Genomic DNA, 20,199 nt, shown 5'->3' with positions numbered 1-20,199 from the left:
GTATCAGATGCCTAAATTAGATGCAAAGGAAAATAAACAATGTTACTAAATCTTAGGCAGCTACTGTGGCCTGTGGAAGGTTCTGGATTAGGTGACGCTTAAAAAGAGATTAACAAATAGATATTAAAGACACAGAAGCTCCCAATTTGAGTAGTCCTCGACATAATCAGAAGATTTAAAAGAGGATCAAGGGGCTCCTGGCTGACTCAGTTGGTGGAGCGCGCAGGTCTTGATCTCACGGTTATGAGTTCCAGCCCCACGTTGGGCATAGAGATGACTCAAGAAGAAAATAAAAAAAAAGTTTTTTTAAAGGAGGGGATTGAAAAGGAAGCAGTCTCTTACCTTTCATTAGGTTTATTTTGTGTGTTCAATGTGCCCACAAGCATGCACGAACTCAGTTTGTGCGTTGAATCCCTGCAACACCCCATTCTCTCGGACTTTCTTTGTCCAAGGAAAACACCACCATCCCTCTAGGCCCAGCTTCTGGGTCTAAGCACACAATCTAATAAAAACTACAGCCAACATTTATTTATTTATTTATTTATTTATTTATTTATTTATTTATTATCTATTTATCTGTCTACCTATTTATTTTTTTAAAGATTTTATTTATTTATTTGAGAGAGAGAGAATGAGAGATAGAGAGCACGAGGGGGAAGAGGGTCAGAGGGAGAAGCAGACTCCCTGCTGAGCAGGGAGCCCGATGCGGGACTCGATCCCGGGACCCCAGGATCATGACCTGAGCCGAAGGCAGTCGCTTAACCAACTGAGCCACCCAGGCGCCCTACCTATTTATTTTAAAGTAGGTTCCATGCCCAGTGTGGAGTCCAATGCAGGACTTGAACTCGTGACCCTGTGGTCCAGACTTGAGCTGAGATCAAGAGTCAGATGCTTAACCAACTGAGCCACCCAGGCGCCCCTCCAGCTAATATTTATTGATCCCTCACTATGCCAGGCCCTATGCTAAGTACACATGTAAACTCCATCCTCCAGAAATCTCAGTGAGTGGGGGATTGGTCATACCCATTTTACAGCTGAGGAAACTGAGGCATTGGGAGGCAGGAGGAGGGGATGTCTCTTGTCCAAAGGTGTACGGGCAGTTTGTACATGGCAATCCTGAGATTCCAGGCAGGGATGCTCTTGAGTGGCAGTGCTCCTGGCGATGTCAGGCAGGATGATCATGTGACGTCACGGTCACAGCCCTGTGAATTCAATCCCAGCCCCTCCTCTTGCAGGCTGTGTGATCGGAGGCAAGTCACTTGGCCTCTCTGTGCCTCAGCATTCTGCTCTTCAAAATGGGGATAACTGTATAGATCCCGTGAGCTCCTACACATAACAGTGCCATACCAAGGATGGGATAGGGCAAGCAGCCCACTGCAGGTGCTAGTCACAGAGGGGCACATCGTCTAAAGAAAATTCAAAAATTGATAATAAGCCCTATTTTATGATCTGTGTTTTTATTATATCTGTGTATAGGCAATTCTGAACAACGTCAATGACAAGAATCTTCCCCCGAAGAAATCTTGTCTTGATCTAAGCAGGGGGTCAGCAAACTTTTCCTATCAAGGGCCAGACAGTAAATATTTTCAGCACCGTGCACCAGATGGCACCTACTCAGCTTTGAGGCCCCGGTGGGAAACAGCTACACACAGTTTGTGAATGAACGGGCGTGGCTGTGTGCCAACCAAATTTTATTCCCGACCCTGAAATTTGAATCCTATATACTTTGCACATGTCGTGAAATATTATTTTCCTTTTGATCTTTTTTCCCCCAACCAGTTGAAAAACTATCCTTAGTTCCTACGAAAATAGACATTGAGCTGGATTTGGCCAGCAAGCCATGGTTTGTCAACTCTTGGTCTAATTGCTGCCAGTACTAGTGATATTTAATAGTTGGAAGTTTTGAATTAGCACATTTTCTTTGTTTATCCTTTGGTAAACATTGTATCCTATTTGGAAGGGATTTTGGAGAACTCCTTGCTGTGCATTTGGCCAGAACATACACAGACTCAGCTGCACGTGTCCATCTTGAGAGTTAGTTCCTGAACTAGTCCAGATCTTTCGAGCCCTCTTTGGGCACCTTTGTGGTGTTAACACATTCTTCTGTTTAAACAGTAGATTTGGGACGCCTGGCTGGCTCAGTAAGTTAAGCCTCCAGCTCTTGATTTTGGGTCAGGTCATGATCTCACGGTTGTGGGATCGAGCTCTGCGGGGAGTCTGCTTGCCCCCCCAAACAAATAAATAAAATCTTAAAACAGTAGATGCAAAAGAAACAACGCTAGCCCGTTTGTTTTAAATACAAGGAAACAGAGTTTGCGCCACTTCACTTCCTTTATTGTATCTGAACACTTGAAGGTTCTAATTGTGTCTAAAATTTTTAAGAGTGCGCTGACCTGCATTTATTTAAATGACCTGCATTTTTTTTCGGTCAGCTCAGATTTTAATTCAAACACAGAATATCTTTACTGAACTTGAGCCATATCTTTACGATTAAAATATCTTCTTCCTTTATTTTTTTAAAAAGATTTTATTTATTTATTTGAGAGAGAGAGAGAATGAGAGATACAGAGCACAAGAGAGAAGAGGGTCAGAGGGAGAAGCAGACTCCCCGCTGAGCAGGGAGCCCGATGTGGGACTCGATCCCGGGACTCCAGGATCATGACCTGAGCCAAAGGCAGTCGCTTAACCAACTGAGCCACCCAGGTGCCCTATCTTCTTCCTTTAAATTGATATTTTTATCTGATTGTTTCCAGTTATTAAACGGTCATGCTATTATTCATCACTGTAACAGACCAGTATGTAAGGATAACTTTTCCTTTAAAATAAAATCGTTAGGGGAGCCTGGGTGGCTGAGTTGGTTAAGTGGCTGCCTTCGGCTCAGGTCATGATCCCAGGGTCCTGGGATCGAGCCCCGCATCTGGCCCCCTGCTCAGAGGAGAGCCTGCTTCTCCCTCGCCCTCTCCTGCTCTCCCTGCTTGTGCTCTCTCTCTCTAATAAATAAATAAAATCTTTAAAAAAATAAAATAAAATCATTAATGGGGGCACCTGGGTGGCTCAGTCGATTGGGCGTTTGCCTTTGGCTCGGGTCATAATCTCAGGGTCCTGAGATCGAGCCCCGCATTGGGCTCCCTACTCAGCGGGGAGTCTGCTTCACCTTCCCCCTCTGTGCTCTCCCTCTCTCTCACTCTCAAATAAATAAATAATTTTTAAAAGATTTTATTTATTTATTTGACAGAGAGAGACACAGCGAGAGAGGGAACACAAGCAGGGGGAGTGGGAGAGGGAGAAGCAGGCTTCCCGCGGAGCAGGGAGCCCGATGTGGGACTCGATCCCAGGACCCTGGGACCATGACCTGAGCCGAAGGCAGAAGCTTAACGACTGAGCCACCCCGGCGCCCCTAAATAAAATATTTTTAAAAAAGAAAGAAAATCATTAATGGAATGAAAACGTATCCATCCATTACTCTTTGCACTCTATTGGACCGTGGTATTTATTTTATGTACGTTACTGGCATGATTACCCATGTGATGCTCAATAAAAGAAAAATTTTCACTCTAGATTTCTTTTCTGGCCATTACTATTATTCGTTGCTTTTCGTAATTATTCTTGAGGCTCTTTGTGATATAGATTTAGGGGTGTTAGCACAAAATCTACTTGGGCCATTCATTACATGTGTGACACAAGCCACTGCCTTTAAGCACTTACTACCTGGTATCTAGTAAGTGTCAAACAAATATTTATTACCATAGTTACCCCACTGATGAACTACGCACCCCCCCCACCCCCAGGCTGCCTTTGTATAGCCAGAGAGCTCAGAACAGTTTTTGCACTTTTATTTTTTTTTACTATTTATTTATTTATATTTATTTCAAGTTATCTCTACGCCCCACGTGGGGCTCAAACTCACGACCCTGAGATCAAGAGTCGTGTGCTCTACCGACCGAACCAGCCAGGTGTCCCCAGTTTTTGCATTTTTAAATGGTTAAAAACTATGGAAAAGATTATTTCGTGTCACAGGAAAGTTATATGGAATTCAAATTTCAGCTTCCAAAAACAACACTGTTGGCACAGAGCCACGCGCATTTGTTGAGATGTTGTGTGTGGTGGTTTGGTTTAACTTGTGGGTATGTGGCCCTTTAAGAAAATGTTTGCAGACTCCTGCCCTAAGTTGTCAACCCCTCTCCTCCAAACCCCCAATTCTGGAAGCATAGAAAAGGCCGTCCAGATTCAAAGACATAGACCTCCCCACCCTCTTCCAGCCGCCCAGCATCCCCAGGGGACCCTCCTTCCCATCCCACCCAGGGCAGGCCTGAGGCTGGGGGACGCTGAGGTCGGCTTCGCAGTCCCTGGCGCCCTCTAGTGGACACTATTAGCAACTGCTACCCACTTCCCTAGGGCGCTCCCGTCCAGGGAAAGTGGGGGCGGGGTTATCTTTGCGTCCCTTCCTTGGCCTGATTCTGCCCCCAGCGTCCTGGCAAGGTCTCAGAGCTCTCCCCCATCCTGGGACCATGCTCCCACCATCCCACCATGCTTTACACACTTGAATTCAATCACACTCAGCTAGTCAAGGATGCCAACAAATTTGAACTTTCCAAAGCCCCTTCCAACATATACCTACAAACTCCTAATTTGTGCTTTTTATCTGTATGCCTTATATTTGTGTGCATGCCACTCTCCCCCTGTCTCACTCTACCCAGGCCACGCAGGCCTCCTCCCTGCTCGTCCAACACACCAGGCCCAGTTCTGCCCCAGGGCCTTTGCACAGGCTGTATCCTCTGCCTCAAAATTCTTCCTCCAGACACCCATGGGACCCACTCCCACCTTTTATGCCTTTGACCAAATGTCACCTTCTCAATGAGACCTTCCCTGCCATCCTATTTAAAACAGCAGCCTTGGGCGCCTGGGTGGCTCAGTCGGTTAAGTGACTGCTTTCGGCTCAGGTCATGATCCTGGAGTCCCAGGATCGAGTCCCGCATCGGGCTCCCTGCTCGGCAGGGAGTCTGCTTCTCCCTCTGACCCTACCCCCTCTCATGAGCTCTCTCTCTCATTCTTTCTCTCAAATAAATAAATAAAAATCTTTAAAAAAAAAATAAAATAAAACAGCAGCCTTGTCTTAGACTTCCCTTCTATACCTCCCACGGGCCAAACCCAGCTTGTCACCTGTTTCTACATAGCCTGTAAGTTAAGAGTGATTTTTACATTTTTTAATGGCTGAAAAAAAAATTAAGACTATTTTCTGACACTGAAAATAAAATGAAACTCAAATTTCAGTGTCCATAAATAGTTTTATTGGCACGTGGCCCCGCCCACTTGTCCGTATATGTACCGGCTGTGGCTACTTTCTAGCTACGAGGCAGAGTTGAGTAGTTGCAGCAGAGACCCTCTGGCCCTCAAAGCAGAAAATATCTACTATCCGGTTCTTTACAGAAAAAGTTTGCAGAGCCCTGATTTAGTGTCAAAGGAGGAAATCATGTTCCCAAAGGGGGAACTGAGGCCCAGTGGGTTGAAGTGAGATTTTCTTTTTTTTTAAAGATTTTATTTCTTTATTTGACAGAGAGAGACACAGCAAGAGAGGGAACACAAGCATGGGGAGTGGGAGAGGGAGAAGCAGGCTTCCCGCTGAGCAGGGAGCCCGATGTGGGGCTCAATCCCAGGACCCTGAGATCATGACCTGAGCCGAAGGCAGACGCTTAAGGACTGAGCCACCCAGGCGCCCTGAAGTGAGTTTTTCAAGACCCCACATTTCTGAGGGATTCCTCATTTGCCAAATTATTGAAACAATACCTCACATGTTTTGTTTTTTACAAGAAAAATATGTTTTGCTTTTACAAGAAACACAGAAATCGGACCCGTGAGTCCCTTCATAAACTGAAGGTCATGTAGGATACCGACCTTGAGAGAGAAATCTGAACACACCCATCAGATCTTGCCAAGCCCTGAAGATTTTTTAATTGCCCCTGTAAAAAAAAAAAAAAAAAAAAAGTCATTGCTCTTTTTAGAAATCTTGAGTTTAGGACTTTGATCGGAGTGATTACAACATCATATTAAAACCCCATTTTGACTTGATCCCTTCAGGAGGTATTTTATTAACACAGTCAGAAGTTGGTAGCAAGAGGCAACCTTCATCCACAGAAACGGAAAGCAGATTCGTGGTTGCCAGGGGCTGGGGTGATGAGGAATGGTGACTGACCGCTGATGGGGATGGAGTCTCTTTTTGGAATGATGGAAATGTTCCAGAACAAGATCGTAGTGACGACTGCATAAGATGGGGAATATGCTAAAAACCATTGAATTGGGGGCTCCTGGGTGGCTCAGTTGTTTAAACATCTGCCTTCAGCTCAGGTCATGATCTCAGGGTCCTGGGATCGAGCCCCACGTCAGGCTCCTTGCTCAGTAGGGAGCCTGCTTCTCCCTCTCCTTCCCGCTCGTGCTCTCTCTCACTACCTCTGTCTCTCTCTCTCTCAAATAAAGAAATAAAATCTTAAAAAAACAAACAAAACAAAAACCGGGCCCCTGGGTGGCTCAGTTGGTTGAGCGACTGCCTTCGGCTCAGGTCATGATCCTGGAGTCCTGGGATCGAGTCCCGCATCGGGCTCCCTGCTCGACGGGGAGTCTGCTTCTCCCTCTGACCCTCCCCCCTCTCATGCTCTCTCTCTCAAACAAAGAAATAAAATCCTTAAAAAGAAAACCATTGAATTGTACACTTGGGAAGGGTGGATTTGACATTACATACATGCTGTCTCAATAAAATAATAAAGTAAAAAAGACAATGTCCATCGGTGTAAGTTATTGCTAAAAAAAGTGTCGTGGGAAAATAAATAAATAAATAAATACTAGGCAAAACATAAATCTCACCTATTACCCTAGTCATGTTCCTTCCATTTTCCCACATTCTCTCCTGGCTCTTGTCTATCTGCAAAGATCCTTTTGGCACGGCTGTAAAAAGGGTATCATCTGGACCACCCATTGATCAGGACCTGGTACAAAATTATAAAGAAGCTCTAGGGTTGGGGGTGGGTGAGAGATGCAGAGGAGGTCCAAAGGTACAAACTTCTTCCAGGTATAAAATAAATAAGTCCATGGGGCGCCTGGGTGGCTCAGTTGTTAGGCGTCTGCCTTCAGCTCAGGTCATGATCCCGGAGTCCTGGGATCGAGCCCCGCGTCGGGCTCCCTGCTCGGCGGGAGACCTGCTTCTCTCTCTCCCTCTCCCTCTCCCCTTGTGTTCCCTCTCTCGCTGTCTCTCTCTCTGTCAAAAAATAAATAAAAAAATCTTTAAAATAAATAAATAAATAAGTCTCGGGAATGTAGTGTGCAGCCTGATGACCGCAGGTAACAATACTGCATTACGTATTTGAAAGTTGCTGGGAGAGTACATCTTAAAAGTTCGCACAAGAAAAAATTTGTAACTATGAGAGGAGATGGTTGTTACCTGGACACTGTGGTCTTGTCACGATATATGCATAAATTGAATCACTGTGCTGTTCACCTGAAACTAGCATAATGTTACAGGTCAACCATATATCAATGAAAAAGTAATAAAAAATAAAAGCAGATGAGGAAAAAAAAAACAAAAGGAGAAAGCCTCTAAGAATGGTAGCCCACCCCAACACAAGTGGAACTCTGTGCCTCTGCACATTCTGTTCCCCAGCTGGTTCATTCTTTCCCCACCCCTCCCTCCCTCTGACTGGCTGAGTGCTTGGACCAATGTCGGTGCAGGGAAGGGTCACAAAATATTTTCACTGCATGAAATGATTGCTGGATATCCATATCCCCTCGGATACATCTCTCTGCCCGGCAGGAAATAGACACTAAATTAATGATAGTTGAATGAATGCATGCGGTGTTGATGAAGGAATATTTCAACTCTCAAATGTATGAAGGTAATGGTGTGCTGGTCAATGTTCAACAACCGGCTCTCCGGAGAGACCATATATATTTCTACCTACTGGGTGCAGCGTATATACTCTGCATGCCTACAACATATGTATGTATTAGGCGTTACTGACATAAAGTATGTGTAGCACACCATTTACAAATAATAATAAAATATGCAATGCTCTATTACAAAGTCTATTGTAATAGTCACTTGAATGTCAAAATATGGTTTTGTTGATTCTTGCCAAACTCTTGTACCCATAGCAAACCTATGGTGGCAAATAATGGAACAAGTGTAGTTCTGACATGAATGTTGGCAATATTTTCATTTATGTTAATAAGTAACATGAAAGTGAGGGCATATGTTGGAATTTCACTTGTTCACCGATAACATGAATGTCTTCTTTGATGAATATGATAATAGATTTGGAATACTGGAAAAAATGTTGCCCCAATTGTTTGTGCTATCCACAAACTAACAACTAGAGACAGGACATTGTCTTTTAAGATTTTATTTTTATTTTTATGTAATCTCTACATTAAGTTCTACAATAATCTCTACACCCCCAAGGTGGGGCTCGAACTTACAACCCCGAGATCAAGAGGCATACGCTCTACTGACCGGGCCAGCTAGGCGCCCCCAGACGTGACACATTTTAAAGTGTGATTTGCATTATTAATTTTTCTCCATCCCACTTTTTTTTTAAAGATTTTTTTAATTTATTTTTGAGAGAGAGAGAGCACGAGCGGGGGGGCGGGGAGCAGAAGTGGAGGAGCAGAGGGAGGGGGAAGACCCTCAAGCCGACTCCACACTGAGCATGGAGCTGAGGCAGAGCTTGATCTTACAACCCTGAGATCATGACCGGAGGCAAACCAAGAGTCAGATGCTCAACCAGCTGAGCCACCCAGGTGCCCCTCTCCATCACTTTTTATTTATTTTTATTTTACTTTTAGTATTTTTTAAAGATTTTATTTATTTGTGAGAGTGAGAGAGAGAAAGCACGAGCAGTGGGGAGAGGCAGAGGCAGAGGGAGAAGCAGGCCTCCCGCTGAGCAGGGAGCCCGAAGCAGGGCTCGATCCCAGGACCCTGGGACCACGACCCCAGCTGAAGGCAGACACTCAACCGACTGAGCCACCCAGGCGCCCCTCCCATCACTTTTTAAAGCCTAAGCCGCGGGTCGGCATGCTGTGGCCCTCCGCCTGTTTATATAAATAAAGTTTTATTGGCACAGGGCCACGCCTATTGGGTTATTGGCTGCTTTCTCACTACTACCGCAGGCTTGAGCAGATGCAATAGAGACTGGAAGTGTCCACAAAACAGAAAATATATACTATCTGATCCTTTACCATAAAAGTTTTCTGACCCTTAATCTAGAGAATCAACAACATCATACACTCAGCCTTCATTTGTGACATTTGCCAATTTCCATGATGCAAATACTCCCACCATGGCCCACTTCAGGCTGCCAATGTGACGTCAATGAAGTCAAGTTGAAAAGGTACACAGTAAGGGGCGCCTGGCTGGCTCAGTCAGTTAAGTGTCTGCCTTCAGCTCAGGTCATGATCCCAGAGTTCTGGGATCGAACCCTGAGTTGGGCTCCCTGCTCAGCAGAGAGCCTGCTTCTCCCCCTGCCCCTCACCCTGCTCATGCTCACTCTCTCTCTCTCTCTCTCAAATAAATAAATAAAAATCTTAAAAAAAAAAAAAAGAAAGAAGAGGTACACACTAAGCAGCTCACCATCATATACTATTTCCACCAAACAGGTACAGTCACGAAAATAGAGGAAAATAAAATAAAAAGCATGCACAATGGCAAAATGTCATGTAGTTGGAAGGGATGAGAGTCACATAAGATTAACCCCTTCAAAGTGAAGAATTCAGTTGCATTTATTTTTTTATTTTTTTAAAGATTTTATTTATTTATTCATGAGAGAGAGAGAGAGAGAGAGGCAGAGGGAGAAGCAGGCTCCCAAGGAGCAGGGAGCCTGACGCGGGACTCGATCCCAGGACCCTGGGACCATGACCTGAGCGGAAGGCAGACGCTCAACCATCTGAGCCACCCAGGTGCCCTTCAGTTGCATTTAATACAGTCACAATGTTTTGTGACCATCAGCTCTATCTGGTTTCAAAACATTGTCATCACCCCAAAAGGAAACCCAGTATCCACCAAGCAACTGTTTTTTATCCCCCTCCCCCACCCCTGGGTCCCACCATCTACTTCCTGTCTCCATGTATGCAACTCCTCTAGGGACCTCACATAAATGGAATTCTGCATCATGTTAACTCTTTGCAATTACCTTCTTTTTGTCTGCACAATGCCGTTGAGATTCCCTTAAGTTCGTGTGTATATTCAGTTCATTCCTTTTTATTACTGAGTAGTATTCTCTTGTGTGGAGTTAATCCATAATTTTTTTTTTTTTTTTTTTTTTTTTTACTCATTCAATCCAGAATTTATCAGTTCACCCATTGAAGAACACTTGGGTTGTTTCCAGTTTTTGGTCTATTACCGGTCAAGCTTTTATGAACATTCATGTTCAGATTTGGGGTGAACCTAAGAGTTCATTTCTCTTGGGTAAACAACCCAGGAGTGGGATTGCTAGGTCGTAAAGGAAGTGCTTGTTTACCTTTCTAAGAACCACTAAACCGTTTTCCCAGAGAAGATGTACTGTTTTCTCATTCCCACCAACAAAGTATGAGAATCCCAGTTCCTCTGCATCCTTGCCAGCACTTGGTATTGTCAACCTTTTTTACTTTAGCCATTCTAGTGGCATGCAGTAGTAATACTATCTCATCGGGGTTTTAACTTGCATTTCCCCAAAATGGCTAACGATGCTGAGCCAATTTCATTTTATAAACATGGTGTCATAAAGACACATTCTATAACTCTATATTTCTAAGACTTTTATTTTTTTAAGTGAGCTGTATGGCCAACACAAGGCTCGAACTCATGACCCCAAGATCAAGGGTTGCCTGCTCTACCAAGTGAGCCAGCCGGGGGCCCCATGTTCCCAAGACTTTTGTTTGTTTGTTTGCTGTCATTTGTGAGTTTTCTGATGCTTAGTATCTCTTTGTGGGACTATTCTAGAACATATCTTTTCCATTGATTTGTATTTGTGTAGTTTCCAGATTCCTGCCATTGAGAACATTCATGTATATGCCTCCTGGTTATACAAGCCAGGAGTTTCCTAGGCTAGATGCCTACGAGTAGAATTGCTGGGTTGTATGTATTCTAGATAGTACTAAATTGCTTTCCAAAGGGGTCATGTCGGGGCGTCTGGGTGGCTCAGTCGTTAAGCGTCTGCCTTCGGCTCAGGTCATGATCCCAGGGTCCTGGGATCGAGCCCTGCATCGGGGTTGCATTTCCCCTGCTCCGTGGGAAGCCTGCCTCTCCGTCTCTTTCTGTCAAGTAAATAAATAAAATCTTTAAAAAAAGGGGGGGGTCATGTCAACCATCGTTTTTGTTAATATCCATCTTACAGGTAAGAAATATAAAGTTCAGGGCACATTTCGAGATTGGAAGAGTGTACACATGCGCTATTAACATGAGATGGTGCCTCGACAACCAGATAAATGTCACCTTGGATTGACTCTATCAACAAAGCTATTAGAAATGTATTTCCTGGGCTGGGGGCAGATTTAGGAGACACCCAAGTTTCTGGGACCAGGGAACCAATGTACTAAGAGAGTTGTGATTAGATTCAATGATAAGTTCAGAGATATGTAACAGGGAAAGGTTGCAGAGCAAAATGTGCTCGCCAGTAGAGATAAGGAGGAGGGTAGAGGGCATGAATCAATACTGTTATCGCAACAATAAAAGCTCGTGTTCTCTAGCAAGTGCTGAGAACCACGTGACTAGCAGGAAACTTGTGTCCCCCCGGACAGAAACACCCATTACATTCATTCAAGCAGCATATATGTAGAAAGCTTTAACTATATCCAAGGAGCTGGACTGGGAGAGAAAGACACAAATCCAAGAACTTCTTTGCCCTCGGAACGTTCATCACTTGTGGGGAGGACATAACGCACGGTGGGTTGGAAGACAAGAGGTAAAAGCCAGAAACAGGCAGGGTATATCAGAAATTCCAGAAGAAGGGGGCTAGCAGCAACTGGCAGAATCAGAGTTTATGGAAAAGGGGGCTTGTGAGCTGAGCCCTCAAGTCTGAACTAGGGGAAACCAACAATTCTGAGCATTTAGAAAACACTTGATCTCTTCATCCTCCTCAAGAAGAGGGAAGGGCAATGCCCAGAGGACACACCTTGAAGTATCGTACAGCAAGGAAATAGAACCAGTCACGGTTAGATGCAACCGCATGGATGAATCGCAAAAACATTGTGCAGGGCCAAAGAAGTCAGACACGGAAGAGTACATACTTATATTTCCACGAAGCTCTAGAACACAGAGAACTCATCTATGGGGATAGAAATCGGACTCTGGGGTGTCTGTAGGGTAGTGGTGTGCAGTGGCCCGTCCTGCCTCATCCCTGCCAATTGCTACCATTCTTCACGACTTCACGATAGGAGAAAACCAGCCGCGGTGGAAATATTTACACCATGAGAAAGGGCGAATACTACACATTACAAATCAGTCTGTCTCTCTCTCTTCCTCCCTCTCTTTCTCTCTCTTTCATCTCTCTGTTTGCCAGTCCATCTCTCATTTCAAAAACCCTTTTTTAAACATTTACCAGCACACCACTGTCGGTAGGAGCGAGAGGGATTAACTGAAAAGGGTACAGAGGAAACTTTCTGGAGTGATGGAAAGGCTCTACATCTTGTTTGCTACATGGGTATGCTTACCTGGGTATATGCAGTTGCAAAAGCTCAAGGAATGAAACATTCAAGAACTGCGCATTTATTACATGGGAGTTACAGCTAAATGAAAAGACTATATGTACATAGAGCCTGAAATAAAATACAATGATGGAGAGATCACTTTGCAGAACAGAAAGAAGGTAGAGAAACACCCAGAGCTGGGGAAGGCCGCGGTGTTATTTGAAGGCAGATAAACCTTTTTCCTAACTTTGAGTGAGTGGGTGGGAACAGCTGGAGGAAAAGCTGAAAAGGCTCAGCTTATAGAAATGGGGAAGCAGGTTTAATCAGGGAGAACCAGAGTTACACTGCAATTTTGATCATCGCTACATTTTGTAATCATGTATATATAATGTTTCTATTTTTTAAACATTGTGTTTCTTGTGCCCACTACAGTATCTGTCATATAAAGAGCACTGCAACCTGAAGGCCAAAAGAATGACTGAAGGGGAGATACCTGGGTGGCTCAGTCTGTTGAGTGTCTGCCTTTGGCTCAGGTCATGATCCCGGGGTCTAGGATCGAGTCCTGCATGGGGGGGGGGGTCCCTGCTCAGCAGGGAGCCTGCTTCTCCCTCTGCCTGCTGCTCCCCCTGCTTGTGCTCTCTGTCTCTCTCTCTCTGACAAATAAGTTAATAAAATCTTTGAAGAAAAAAAAAAAAAAAGAGGGGCGCCTGGGTGGCTCAGTTGGTTAAGTGGCTGCCTTCAGCTCGGGTCATGATCTCAGGGTCCTGGGATCGAGCTCCAGCTCGGTGGGGAGTCTGCTTCTTCCTCTCCCTCTGCTGCTCTCGCTCATGCTCTCTCCCTCTCAAATAAATGGGTAAAATGTTAAAAAAAAAAAAAAAGGAATGACTGAAGGACAGCTGGACAAGAAGGGGACAGGACTGAGCCAGGGTGACCACGGGACCTGGGCTGGACCCTGGCAGATGGGTGTCGATTGAGCCTTTCCCTGTTTCTTTGCACGTGGTTCCCAAAGGTGCACGCCACCATGATATGTACATGGATGCTCAAGGATGTGACAAAAAGAAGCCCAATGTGGTTGGTGAGATTTTTGTGAAGTCAACTTTTTTCCCATTTAAATGACTGTTCTTTATTCTGTGCCATGTACTTCTTCCCTTTTTTTTTTTTTAATTGGTGTCAGAGTGTCCTTTTCTCATCAAATGGAGTAGCTGCTGGGGAAACTAGTATGATGATTCCTCAAAAAATTAAACATAGACTTACCATATGACCCAGCAATTCCAGTTCTGAGTAGATACCCAGAGGAATTAAAAGCAGGACTTGAACCGATATTTGTGCACTGTGTTCATAGCAGGAATGCATAACAGTCCAAAGGCAGAAAAACTCAAATACCCCCCAATGGATGACAGGATAAACAAAATGCCATCCATTCACACAATGGAATATTATTCAGCCTTAAAAAGGAAGGAAATTCTGACACCTGCTAAAACATGGATGAAGCTTGAGGACACTATGTTTGGTGAAATCAGGCAGGCGCAAAAGAACAAATACTCTATTGTTAAAAAAACAATTCAACTGGGTAAATGTAAGATCGAATTGGCTTTATTTAATAATTAATAAAACGACCAGCATCCTATCTTAGCAGGTAGAAAGGAACTCCGAGAAGCTGTACAAAAGGGAAGGTTTTTATAGGCAGAAGCAGGCAGAAAAAGGAAGTCTCTAGGAAAGAGTAGATTGTTTCAGGCCGGAGTCTCCTTCTTTTGGGGGAAGGCGGGGGGGGGGGGGTCTATCAGGCGGATTGCCTCACTTGTGACCACCGGATTGACTAAAGGTCACATTCTTGGGAAAGGCCAAAACTGCAGTTAGGCTAGGGGCACCCGGGTGGCTCAATCGGTTAAGCGGCTGCCTTCGGCTCAGGTCATGATCCCAGGGTTGCGGGATCGAGCCTCGCATCGGGCTCCCTGCTCAGCAGAAAGGCTGCTTCTCCCCTTCCCTCTGCCTGCCGCTCTGCCTACTTGTGCTCTCTGTCAAATAAATAAATAAAAAATATCTTTAAAAAGAAAAAACAACCGCAGTTAGGTTAGGTACTAAGTCTCGTTTTGCTGACGTGGGGCTTAACACGAGTGAATCCATCTTGGGCCTGTTGTTTCTTTTTTTTAACACATGACTTCAATTATTTGAGGTCCCCAGAGCAGTCCGGCTCACAGAGACAGAGAGGAGACGGTGGGAGCCAGGGCTGGGGCAGGGGGTGGGGAGTCCGTGCTTCGTGGGGACAGTTTGGGGCGATGGAAAGTTCTGGAGACGGAGGGTGGGGGTGGTCGCAGGACAGGGGTACTTCATGCCGCTGAGCTGTACACTTAGAATATAAAGTGGTGAATTTTATGTCATATATATTTACCACAACTTAAAAAAAATGTTTTGAAATGATCCTTCTTTCGGGGGGCTGTGTGTCCATTAGCGACAACAAGACTAAAATTGACTCTGGGTGGTCTCTCGCACAACTTTTGGGGATTTTCGTGGCTCCTGTAGCCCCAGTCGGGCACCACAAGGCTTACACGGGCCTGGCCTCAGCTCCGCGCACCTGCCCACTCTCATCAGCCCCTAAGAGGCCTCCCTCAGGCTCCGCCTCCCTTGCGCCTCCGCCCAGAGCCTCAGGCGCATGCGCAAAGCAGCAGAGGGGGAAGCGAGCGAGTGCGCACACTCCGGGCACCGCCTCGGTAGGTCCCCGCCCCTTTCCCCCACGGGGAAGGCGGCCTCGGGCTGGTGCGCACGCGCCGCGGTGAGGGGCGGGGCCTCGCGGTGAGGGGTGCTGGCTCTCGCGAGAGGCCGGCCCGCGATCTCGTCGCTCCCCCTCCCTGCCCGCGGCCTCCCGGGCTCCGGCTGCAGCGTCAGCCTCGGACGGGCCTTTTCTGCGGCGGCGGCGGCGGCGGCGGCTCCTCGGCCTCAGCCCCGGGGCACCTCGGCGCCCCTCGGCCCGGGTCCGCAGCGACGCTCTCACTCACCACCCGGGCGCCCGCCTAGGCCGCGGCCGCAGCCCCGGGCTCGCGTCGGCGCCGCCCGCTCCCGGCCCGCCCCCTATGGGCCCCGGTTAGAGGTGCCGCCGCCGCCGGCCCGCGGAGCCCCGATGCTGGCCCGGAGGAAGCCGGTGCTGCCGGCGCTCACTATCAACCCCGCCATCGCCGAGGGCCCGTCCCCCACCAGCGAGGGCGCCTCCGAGTGAGTGGGCCGGGCTTGGCCGGGGTGAGGAAGGGGAGGGGGTCCCTGAGTAGTGAGGTCCGTAGAAGGGGGGGACCTGAAAGGAGAAGATGGGGTGGGAGTTCCCTGAGTGATGAGGACAGGGGAGGAGGTCCCTAAGTGGAGAGGATGGGTTGTGGGGCGCTGAGTAGCAAGATGGGGGAAGGAGGTCCCTGAATGGAGAGGATGTGGTGCGGGTCCCTGAGCAGTGAGGTCGGGGCAGGGGGGTCCCTCAGTGAAGAGGATGGGGCAGAAAGGCCCTGAGTGAAGATGGGGTGGGAGTCCCTGAATGGAGAGGATGCGGTGTGGGGCCCTGAACAGTGAGGTCGGTGGGGGGGGGGGTCCCCTGAGTGGAGAGGATGGGGTGTGGGGCTCTCAGTAGTGAGGTTGAGGGGAGGGGGGCCGTGAGTGGAGAGGATGGGGTGTGGGACCCTGAGGACCGAGGTCAGGAGAGGGTCCCTGAGTGGAGAGGATGGGGTGGGAGGTCTTGAGGAGTGAAATGGAGTTGAGGGAGGGTTCCTGCCCACAGAGGATGGGGCAAGGAGTCTGAGCGGTGAATCAAGGCAGGAGGAGGTCCCCGAGGGAGAAGATGGGGTATGGGGCCCTGAGTAGTGAAATTGGAGTTGGGGGGGGGTCCCTGAGGAGTGAGGTAGATGGTGGAGGTCCTTGCATACCAAAGAATGGGGTGAAGGGGTTCCTGGGAGGAGAGGAATGGGGGGAAGTTTCCCTCCAGGGGAAGGGTGGTTGAGGGCTCCCTGAAGGGTAAGATGAGCCAGGACCCCCTGAGGGGAGAAGACTGGTTGAGGGGTCTCTGAGGGGACAGGGCCAGGCGCGGCCCTTGAGTAGTGAGGTCAACTGCAGGATTCTGGTGGGGAGGAGGAGAAGGAGCCTCTAGGGGCTGGAGCCGCAGGCACCGAAGCAGACAGGAGGACTTGGGGGGAAGGGACAGAAAGGAGCATCTGGGACAGTGGGGTCTCCAGATGGGCGGCATCATATTGTGGGAGGGGCACATGCTTGCGAGGTCAAGCGAGGGTGACCCCTTGGCCACAGAAGAAGTCCTTGTGACCTCCCCACTCCTGTTCCCCATGCTAAAGAGGAGCAGGACGGTTCCAGAGGCCCCTGGCTGGGGTCTGTTTGCTGTGCTTGTGGTGTGACCCCCTGAGAACCAGGTGTGATGGGGAGCAGCCTGTGTGGTGCCTCTCAGGGGACATGGCTCCTGCGCCCCCAGCCAGAGAGTCTGATGCCTGTGTGTGTGAGTTGACGTCTTTCTCTGAGCAGGCAGCTCAACATGGGGATGTGTTCCTTATTTCCAAAAGTCTGCTGCCTATTCTTCTCAGGAGAGCGCCTCCTTCATTCTCTCTCCTTTCTTTTACGTGGTTTCTGATTTCCATCCCTTCCAGAATTCCCCCTGCAGAGAAAGCCAGCCATTGGAATTCCAGGGTTTTTTTTATAACCACAGCTGGGTCGCTATTACATTTAAAGGGGATTAATCAGCTGACTCCAGAACACATTTTCGAGCTCATAGGGCAGTGCGAAGACGACTTTGCGGAGTCTGGCCTCAAAAGCCACCTCCTTTGCCTTCCCTCCTCTGTCCCTTCCTCATCCAGGTCTCTGTTAACCAGGCATTCAGGGAGCACATAGTAGGCCCACAGTCCTGGCTCAGCATCATGCCATGATGAGCAGGGCTTTGCGGTGCGGGAGGATGCAGGTTTGATTCCAGGCACTGCCACTTCCTTCCATTGTGACCCACAGGCAAGTTACTTAACCTCTCTGAGCCTGTTCCCTCCTGCGTGGGCTGGGACTACAAGATACCCACGTCCCAGGAAGATCTTGAGAGTGAAACAAAGTGGGGTTTGTAAAGCCCTGATATGTGCTCAGGAAGTGGCACCTAGCCCCCTGCCTTCTAGCAACTTTGCTGTAGCAGCTCAGATGACTTTCCTCATCTCCTTCCCAGCCAGTGCCCCTTTGCTCAAGCCTCTAAGTTCTAGCCTAGTTACAGTCAAATTTGAGGATTGGGAGGTTCCTGAGAGAGCTCCAGTCTCCCCCTTCATTCCCTGCTTGAATCCCCCCACCACGTCTTCCCCCGGGTTGGGGGTCAGGCCTGGGCTTAAATGCCCTCAGAAATTGGTGGCTGGGGATCACCCAAGGTCCTTTAGAGACTTTTCTTAGCTACCCACCCTCTGTGGTCCCGTGGCCACTGCCAGTGCTTGAAATGTGGCTAGCCGGTCCAAATTCAGGGGAGCTGGAAGGATAATATGCATTCCAGATTCCAAAGACTTCATATGAAGAAAAAGGAAAATATTCATTAATTTGTTTTTCTGATTTCATACTGAAATTTATATTTTTGATGGGTTAAGTTGAATATGATAAAATTAATTTCACCTGATATTTTTTTTTAACATGGCTAGAAAAATTTTAATTACACACGTAACTTTTATACTATTTCTTTTGGACAGCACTGGGTTAGTCCTTGTGTGCATTGAGCTAATGTCTGCCCGCCTGTTATGGGGAGCTGCTTTTGACTCCAGGATTTGGTTCAAAGTCAAGGCGTTAGTGAAAATAGCTTACTATCAAAATTCCTTGGGAAATTCCTCGAATCACCCAATAAAGTGCAGTTTACATGGTTGGGTGGTTTTTTTTTTTTTTTTTTTAAGATTTATTTATTTGAGGGGCACCTGGGTGGCTCAGTCGGTTAAGTGTCTGCCTTCGGCTCAGGTCGTGATCCCAGGGTCCTGGGATTGAGCCCCACATCGGGCTCCCTGCCCTGCGGGAAGCCTGCTTCTCCCTCTCCCACTCCCCCTGCTTATTTCCCTCTCTTGCTGTGTCTCTCTCTGTCAAATAATGAAATCTTTAAAAAAAAAAGAAAAAAACATTTGAGAGAGAGCACAAGAGAGTGGGGGTGGAGAGGGAGGGAGAGAACCCCAAGCAGACACCGCACTGAGCATGGAGCCTGACTCGGCTTGATCTCATGACCCAAAATCATGACCTGAGCCAAAATCAAGAATCAGACACTTAACTGACTGCGCCACCCAGGCGCCCCTGGTTGGTTTTTTTAATGACTGGCTCCAGGAATGTCTGTGCATATAAATGCTTAATGTTTAGAGTCATATCATAAGAGTATGCTGGCTGAGCAGCATGCCCTGGAAATGTCTGCACTGTTTGCTTTCTGCCCCTCTTCATTTCCCCTCAAGTGCTCATGCGTCATTCATGTGCATTAAAGGCACACATCCTGCAATTTCTGTTTTCTGCCCGCTGGTTCTTGCTCTTGGCCCTGAGACCACTCAGAACAAGTTTGCTCCTCAGTCCCGGCCTGAGCCTTCACTCACCTGATCTGTGGCTCAGCATCCCCCCCCCCCCCCGCCCCCCGTTCCCGCATCTCCTTCCAACGTGGTCTGGAGTCCTCGTGTCAGGAAGGGGGGCTCCTGGGTCTGAGACTCGCACCACTGAACCAGAGCCAGTCCTGAGGGAGGGGCTGGTGTCTGATCCATCCCCGTGTCCTTGCAGCGACACACCTGGGGCCTGGCACACAGCGGCCTCCCTATAAGCTTGGCCGGGTCCAGCCTGCACATTCTTCACTAGCCCTTGCCCTTGGGGTCTTTGCAGAGCAAACTTGGTGGACCTCCAGAAGAAGCTAGCAGAGCTAGAACTCGACGAGCAGCAGAAGAAGCGACTGGAAGCCTTCCTCACCCAGAAGGCCAAGGTCGGGGAACTCAAGGACGATGACTTCGAACGAATCTCGGAGCTGGGAGCCGGGAACGGTGGGGTGGTCACCAAGGTCCAGCACAGACCTTCCGGCCTCATCATGGCGAGAAAGGTGAGAGGCTGTCGGTGAGGGCGGGCGCTCCATCCCTGGGCCCTGCCGCGGTGTGTGATGAGACAGGCCCCCCCGGAAATGGCAGAGAGGTTTGAAAGGTGCAGGCCTCTGCTTTCTGATACGCCTCTGGGCTCCGAGCGCTCAGCACTCACCCTGTCCTCAGGGAGAGCCGGCCTCTGGTTAAGACATGGCAGGGCCCGTCTGCCTCGAGCAGCTCTTCCCTTCCGTCGCCGACCTCTGCCCTCCAGGGCTTAAACTCCCATTCTCAGAAACATCCTGACTGTTCTGGACTGGCTTCCTCACCCGGGCTCCCAGCTAAGCGGTCGAGAAGCCTCCCTCACACATGGACGGGTAGAGAAGAGGATGTGACCCTTTGGGGATAGTGGCTCCCAGACACAACCAGGGAACCTTATGTGACAAATTACTCGGCTCCTACAGGCGTGTTCTCTCGGGCACGGAGAGCCGGCTCTTCTGGAAGCCCCTTCCCCTGTAGTCCCCACTCTGTGTGCTCGGAA

The 20,199-nt window shown here is 48.1% G+C and overlaps 1 protein-coding gene across 2 annotated transcripts in view; it reads left to right on the top strand.

Annotated features, from left to right (window-relative positions):
• The first annotated feature begins 15,474 nt into the window (after positions 1–15,474).
• MAP2K2 (mitogen-activated protein kinase kinase 2) overlaps positions 15,475–20,199 on the top strand; it is a 27,512-nt gene continuing 22,787 nt past the window's right edge. The window contains exons 1-2 of one of the 2 annotated variants that reach the window (XM_027584399.2): positions 15,475–15,852; positions 19,474–19,684. In XM_027584399.2, coding sequence (XP_027440200.1) covers positions 15,761–15,852; positions 19,474–19,684 — 303 coding nt within the window. In that variant the 5' untranslated portion in view covers positions 15,475–15,760. The remainder of the gene's footprint in view (positions 15,853–19,473; positions 19,685–20,199) is intronic. The other variant, XM_027584398.1, reaches the window with a different exon arrangement.

This window comes from Zalophus californianus, chromosome 1 (genome assembly GCF_009762305.2).
Source record: "Zalophus californianus isolate mZalCal1 chromosome 1, mZalCal1.pri.v2, whole genome shotgun sequence".
Taxonomy (NCBI): domain Eukaryota; kingdom Metazoa; phylum Chordata; class Mammalia; order Carnivora; family Otariidae; genus Zalophus; species Zalophus californianus.
Note: the sequence above shows the minus strand (reverse complement) of the source record. Positions and strands in the feature narration are given on the sequence as shown.